The sequence below is a fragment of the Numida meleagris genome, unplaced genomic scaffold (assembly GCF_002078875.1).
Source record: "Numida meleagris isolate 19003 breed g44 Domestic line unplaced genomic scaffold, NumMel1.0 unplaced_Scaffold404, whole genome shotgun sequence".
Classification (NCBI taxonomy): domain Eukaryota; kingdom Metazoa; phylum Chordata; class Aves; order Galliformes; family Numididae; genus Numida; species Numida meleagris.
Genome location: NW_018364624.1, coordinates 49,410 through 56,228, shown reverse-complemented (window position 1 = coordinate 56,228; position 6,819 = coordinate 49,410). Strand labels below are relative to the sequence as shown.

At 52.3% G+C, this 6,819-nt stretch overlaps 1 protein-coding gene across 35 annotated transcripts in view; it reads left to right on the top strand.

Annotated features, from left to right (window-relative positions):
• Positions 1 to 6: 6 nt before the first annotated feature.
• The window catches only part of LOC110391559 (myelin-oligodendrocyte glycoprotein-like), a 25,598-nt gene continuing 18,785 nt past the window's right edge, over positions 7 to 6,819 (top strand). For 29 of the 35 annotated variants that reach the window (XR_002434116.1, XR_002434115.1, XR_002434113.1 and 26 more), the window contains exons 1-7: positions 7 to 1,448; positions 1,802 to 2,143; positions 2,573 to 2,677; positions 2,995 to 3,015; positions 3,365 to 3,385; positions 4,412 to 4,432; positions 5,459 to 5,479. Coding sequence is in view for 25 of the 35 variants with exons in the window: in XM_021383478.1 (XP_021239153.1) it covers positions 1,349 to 1,448; positions 1,802 to 2,143; positions 2,573 to 2,677; positions 2,995 to 3,015; positions 3,365 to 3,385; positions 4,412 to 4,432; positions 5,459 to 5,479 (631 nt within the window). In the remaining 10 variants the exon portion in view is untranslated. Of the gene's footprint in view, positions 1,449 to 1,801; positions 2,144 to 2,572; positions 2,678 to 2,994; positions 3,016 to 3,364; positions 3,386 to 3,625; positions 3,647 to 4,411; positions 4,433 to 4,542; positions 4,564 to 5,327; positions 5,349 to 5,458; positions 5,480 to 6,819 lie in introns of all 35 variants that reach the window. The other 6 variants (XM_021383493.1, XM_021383495.1, XM_021383492.1 and 3 more) reach the window with 4 other exon arrangements.

The following is a 6,819-nucleotide window of genomic DNA, read 5'->3' as shown; positions in this document are numbered from 1 at the left end:
TTTTAAGGGATTTCATGGGGTTTCTTGGGGGTTTGTGGGGTTTCTTGAGGTTTCTTGGGGGTTTGTGGAGTTTCTGGGGTTTTGTGGAGGATTTCACAGAGTTTGGGGGGTATTTTATGGGATTTTATGGCATTTCTTCGGGGTTTGGGGAGATTCCATGGGATTTCCTGGGGTTTCTTGGGGGTTTCAAAGAACCATAGCAGAGCCTGGGTTGCAAAGGTCCTTAAAGACCATGTAGTTCCACTCTCTGATGCGGGCAGGGCTGCCAATGATGGGCCAGGCTGCCCGGCGCCGCATCCAACCTGGCCATGAACGCCCCCAGGGACAGAGCACCCAGCACCCCCTGGGCAACGCGTTCCTTGGAGTGAGGCGGCGAGAAGTTGCCGTCCAGTAAAGATAAGAGCAGGACAGATGTCTTGTTGGTAAAGATAAGGACGCAGAGCACATGCTTCACTCAATGCCAGCAGGGGCCGAATGGGACTACCTCCCCTTAAAGCTTAGAAGTGCACAGCGAGGAACACTCTGAGCCTTGGTGAGGATGACGACTGGCCTTCATCCACCAGATGGGGCCCAGAGCTCCCCATGCTTGATACCCCACACTCAGCGGGGTGGGACGATATGGAACCGATGTCTTAGAACACGCTGTGCCTAAGGAGCTGCAGCCACCACTGCCTCCGGGTGCACGTTGGGTGCAGCGATTCCCCATGCACCCAGCGCTGCAATAACGGGATTCCTACTTGACATTCCTCCTTGGCAGGCCAAGTGACCCTGTCGGATTTCCCAGCTTCACTACTTTCCATCCTTGAGGTCCCCAACTTCCCCTCCTCCTGCCTGAATGGGGCAGGGCGGGTGATCACCCCCATCCTGCAGCCCTCGCCTGCACCCCCCGCCTGCACTCCCTATCTTCATCCCCCAGCCTGCGCTATCAGCAGCACCAAGTCTTTCTGCTGCACCACTCCCGTTGGCTGCGCTCCATGGGCCCCCCCTTGTACGCACGGGGGGGTGATGCTGGCCCTCCTCCCTCTGCCCACCCTCATCACAACCACTGTGCTGCCCAAGGAGGTGGCTGGGACGGCTGCCTCGCTCCCCCCAGCATCTTAGAGCTCCGCTGTGTGGGTTTTGGCTGCGATTCAGACCCTCCACGAACGGATCCTGGCCTGAGACTCCGCTGCAAAGCTGATCCGCTCCAGCTCTCGTCTCCTGCAGCTTCTTCCCTCATTTTCTTCACAAAACTTTTCCCCATATTCTGTCCCATCCTTCTTCCCCATCTTCTCCATCATCTCCTTCTCAGTCTCCTTCCTCTCTCTCCTTTCCCCAGCTCTTTCCCCCCTCCTCTTCTCCAGCACAGATGCGCTCCAGATCGGGCTGCAACCACCCCAGTTCCACCCCCCCCTGGAGGAGCCTCCTGCCTCATCTCCTGGCTCTGCTCCTCCTCCACCCGGGATCAGGTAGGGGTCCTGGGGGGCTGCTGTGCCTGCCACAGGTGTTGCTGTGGGGCAAGGGAGGGACCGTGGGGCAGGGAGGACTCAAGCCCAGTGCCCAGCCCCACTTCGGTTTCACTTGCACTTCGGTTCTTCCACAAAACACGTGATTTTGGGAAGAATTTCTGTCTCTTCCTCACCTCCTCCACACGTTCTGAGTGGGCTCCCACACACAGGAATCCTTCCCCACTCCCTCCTGCTCCCTCTACAGCTCTTGCACATGGGATGCAGCGCGCACCACCTCCCCCTGTGCTGCCCCCTGCCCCCACATGAACGCAGGCACCATCTCACTGTCTCTCCGTGCCCTTCTCATTGCACAGCCCAGATCAGGGTGGTGGCACCCGGCTTCCCCATCACTGCCATCGTGGGACAGGACGTCGTGCTGCGCTGCCACTTGTCCCCTTGCAAGGATGCTCGGAGCTTGGACATCAGATGGATCCAGGACCGGTCCTCTGGGCTTGTGCACCACTACCAAGATGGATTGGACCTGGAGCAGATGGAGGAATATAAAGGGAGGACAGAACTGCTCAGGAACGGTCTCTCTGATGGAAACCTGGATTTGCGCGTCACTGCCGTCACTTCCTCTGATAGTGGCTCATACACCTGTGCTGTGCAGGATGGTGCAGACTATGCAGAAGCTGTGGTGAACCTGGAGGTGTCAGGTCAGTGGCTGGAGTGGTCAGTGGCTTCCAGGCGTCACTGGATTTGTGTGTCCCACCCCCACCTCTGTCCATCCTCATCCTCATGGCCATGCATGGAGAGCTGAAAGACAGGAGCCTTTGAAAGAGGTCTGGGCTGAGTTGTTCCAGGAGATGCTTGGATTGGAGCGGGCACACGGTGTGATTTGGGGATGGATCTGCATGGATGAGGTGGTTGGGTTGGGTTTCTGGGATGGGTTTCTTCCTGGCTTAGTGGCAGTGGGCACAGGCTGCTGAGCAGCTCCTCCACCTGTGCCAGTCTGGGGATGCTGCCATTGTGCCTCACTGCTCCCTGCATGCTGCCTCTTCACATTCGGGCATCTCCCAAGTCTGAGTCTTGCTTTTCCACAAATGGCAATGGAAAAGGAACCCTTTTCCTGATGTTTTTTCCAGATCCCATTTCCCAGATCATCCATTCCTGGACAGTGGCTCTGGCTGTGGTCGTCACAATTCTACTTGGGTCATTTATCATCATTGTTTTTCTCCATCGGAAGCGAGGTGAGCTGAGAGCGGAGGGGATGGAGCGCAGGGAGGTGTTGTGAGTGACAGGGATGGTCGGGGTGGTGCTGAGCTCTTGTCCATGGAGGTACACAGGACGAGGAAGGGAGATTTTCCCTGAGATTCCCGCTGCTCATTCAATAACATTTGCCTTTGTCTTTGGGAATGTAGGAAGGGGAAAAAGGAAAAAGGGTGTGGGTGGGAAGACAGGAACGTGGCTGGAGTGTGGGGCAGGTGGGAACGTCCAGGGACTCTGGAGACGTCCCCAGAAACCAGGCTGCCCCGCTGACCACCTCTTCCTCCGCTTTGTTTTGCAGCGGCACAGAGCAGAGAGCTGAGTGAGTCCTTGCAGCCCCTTCCACCACCAATGTCCCTTGAATGGAACTGATAGAAGACTGCAGAGTGCTGGGTTTCTGTGATGGGTTGGGGCCATGAGATCTGTGGGACCTTGGGATGTGTTTGGGCCATGGGATGTCCTGTTTTTTTTGGATGTGTCGATCCTGATTGATCGACGTGCAAAACTCTTCCCTGATCCATAACTTTCCATTGGTTTAACTCCTTCTTGGAACCAAACAGGTGATTGTCCACTTAGCAGTGCAAAAAGATTTGGGGATTAGGGATGGGAGCGGCCATGGGATGAGGATCTGTTCCCTCTGAACCTGAATTTCCTTTGCTTATATTTTGCAGAGACAAAAGATGCAGAGTTGGGTAAGTCTCCATCCCCAAACTGAGGGAAGTCAGGGTCTCCCAATGGCACAGGCCAAGGGATGAGCAGCTGTCCCCTCTGACCATGAATTTCCTTTGTTTCTATTTTGCAGAGAGAAAAGATGAAGAGTTGGGTAAGTCTCCTTCCCCAGCTGAGGGAATTCAGGGTCTCCCCATGGCAGTAGCTGTGGGATGAGCAGCTGTCCCCTCTGACCATGAATTTCCTTTGCTTCTATATTGCAGAGAGAAAAGATGCAGAGTTGGGTAAGTCTCCTTCCCCAAACTGAGGGAATTCAGGGTCTCCCCATGGCAGTAGCAGTGGGATGAGCAGCTGTCCCCTCAGACCATGAATTTCCTTTGCTTCTATATTGCAGAGAAAAAAGATGCAGAGTTGGGTAAGTCTCCTTCCCATAACTGAGGGAAGTCAGGGTCTCCCCATGGCTATAGCAGTGGGATGAGCAGCTGTCACCTCTGAAAATGAATTTCCTTTGCTTCTATTTTGCAGATAGAAAAGATGCAGAGTTGGGTAAGTCTCCTTCCCCAAACTGAGAGAATTCAGGGTCTCCCCATGGCAGTATCCGTGGGATGAGCAGCTCTCCCCTCTGACCATGAATTTCCTTTGCTTCTATTTTGCAGGGAGAAAAGATGCAGAGTTGAGTAAGTTTCCTTCCCCAAATGGAGGGAAGTCAGGGTCTCCACATGGTAGCAGCTGTGGGATGAGCAGCTGTCCCATCTGACCATGAATTTCCTTTGCTTCCAATTTGCAGAGAGAAAAGATGCAGAGTTGGGTAAGTCTCCTTCCCCAAACTGAGGCAAGTCAGGGTCTCCCCATAGCAGTAGCCGTGGGATGAGCAGCTGTCCCCTCTGACCATGAATTTCCTTTGCTTCTCTTTTGCAGAGAGAAAAGATGCAGAGTTGGGTAAGTCTCCTTCCCCAAACTGAGGGAATTCAGGGTCTCCCCATGGCACTGGCCAAGGGATGGGCAGCTGTCCCCTCTGACCATGAATTTCCATTGTTTCTATTGTGAAGGGAGAAAAGACGAAGAGTTGGGTAAGTCTCCTTCCCATAACTGAGGGAAGTCAGGGTCTAACCATGGCAGTAGCTGTGGGATGAGAAGCTGTCCCCTCTGACCATGAATTTCCTTTGCTTCTATTTTGCAGAGACAAAAGATGCAGAGTTGAGTAAGTCTCCTTCCCCAAACTGAGGGAAGTCATGGTCTTCCCATGGCATTGGCCATGGTGTGCACTTGTCCCCTCTGAAAATGAATTTTCTTTGTTTCTATTTTGCAGGGAGAAAAGAAGAAGAGTTGGGTAAGTCTCCTTCCCCAAACTTAGGGAATTCAGGGTTTCCCCATGGCATTAGCCATGGGATAAGCAGCTGTCCCCTCTGACCATGAATTTCCTTTGTTTCTATTTTGCAGGGAGAAAAGATGCAGAGTTGAGTAAGTCTCCTTCCCCAAACAGGGGCATTTCAGGGTCTCCCCATCGCATAAGCTGTGGGATGAGCAGCTGTCACCTCTGACAATGAATATCCTTTGCTTCTACTTTGCAGAGACAAAAGATGAAGAGTTGGGTAAGTCTCCTTCCCCAAACTGAGGCAAGTCAGGGTCTCCCCATGGTAGTAGCTGTGGGATGAGCAGCTGTCGCCTCTGACGGTGAATTTCCTGTGTTTCTATTTTGCAGTGAGAAAAGATGCAGAGTTGGGTATGTCTCCTTCCCCAAACTGAGGGAACTCAGGGTCTCCCCATGGCAGTAGCTGTGGGATCAGCAGCTGTCCCCTCTCACCATGAATTTTCTTTGCTTCTATTTTGCAGATAGAAAAGATGAAGAGTTGAGTAAGTCTCCTTCCCCAAACTGAGGGAAGTTGGGGTCTCCCCACATCTGTAGCTGTGGGGATGAGCAGCTGTCCCCTCTGACCATGAATTTCCATTTCTGCTATTTCGCAGAGAGAAAAGATGCAGAGTTGGGTAAGTCTTCTTCCCGAAACTGAGGGAACTCACGGTCTCCCCATAGCATTAGCCATGGGACGAGCAGCTGTCCCCTCTGACGTTGAATTTTCTTTGTTTCTATTATGCAGTTATTAAAGGTGCAGAGTTGGGTAAGTCTCCTTCCCCAAACTGAGGGAATTCAGGGTCTCCCCACTGCAGTAGCCGTGGGATGAGCAGATGTCCCCTCTGACCATGAATTTACTTTATTTCTATTTTACAGAGAGAAAAGATGCAGAGTTGGGTAAGTCTTCTTCTCCAAACTGAAGTAAGTCAGGGTCTCCCCATGGCAGAAGCTGTGGGATGAGCAGCTGTCCCTTCTGACCATGAATGTCCCTTGTTTCTATTTTGCAGGGAGAAAAGATGAAGTGTTGGGTAAGCCCCTTCCCCAAACTGAGGGAAGTCAGGGTCTCCCCATGGCAGTAGCTGTGGGATGAGCAGCTGTCCCCTCTGACCATGAATTTCCTTTGCTTCTATTTTGCAGGGAGAAAAGACAAAATGTTGGGTAAGCCCCTTCCCCAAACTGAGGGAATTCAGGGTCTCCCCATTGTAGTAGCTATGGGATGAGCAGATGTCCCCACTGACCGTGTATTTCCTTTGCTTCTATTTTGCAGGGAGAAAAGATGCACAGTTGGGTAAGTCTCCGTCCACAAACTGATGGAATTCAGGGTCTCCCCATGGGAATCGCCATGGGATGAGCAGCTGTCCCCTCTGACAATGAATTTCCTTTTCTTCAATTTTGCAGGGATAAAAGACGAAGAGCTGTGTAAGTCGCCTTCCCCAAACTGATGGAATTGAGGGTCTACCCATGGCATCAGCCATGGGATGACCAGCTGTCCCCTCTGATGGTGAATTTTCTTTGTTTCTATTATGCAGTCAGCAAAGGTGCAGAGTTGGGTAAGTATCCTTCCCCAAACTAACGGAAGTCAGGTTCAACCCTATGGTAGTCGCTGTGGGATGAGCAGCTGTCCCCTCCAACCATGGATTTCCTCATTTATATTTTTCAGGGAGAAAAGATGCAGAGTTGAGTAAGTCTCCGTCTCCAGTCTGAGGGAATTCAGGGTCTCCCCATGGCAGTAGCTGTGGGGTGAGCAGCTGTCCCCTCTGACCATGAATTTCCTTTGCTTCAATTTTGCAGAGAGAAAAGATGCTGAGTTGGGTAAGTCCCTTCCCCATAATGAGGGAAGTCATGGTCTAACCATGGCATTGGCCATGGGATGAGCAGCTGTCCCCTCTGACCATGAATTTCCTTTGCTTCTATTATGCAGGGAGAAAAGATGAATTGTTGGGTAAGCCGCTTCCCCAAACTGAGGGCATTCAGGGTCTCCCCATGGTAATAGCTGTGGGATGTGCAGCTGTCCCCTCTGACGATGAATTTCCTATTCTTCTATTTTGCAGTGAGAAAAGATGCAGAGTTGAGTAAGTCTCCTTCCCCAAACTGAGGGAAGTCATA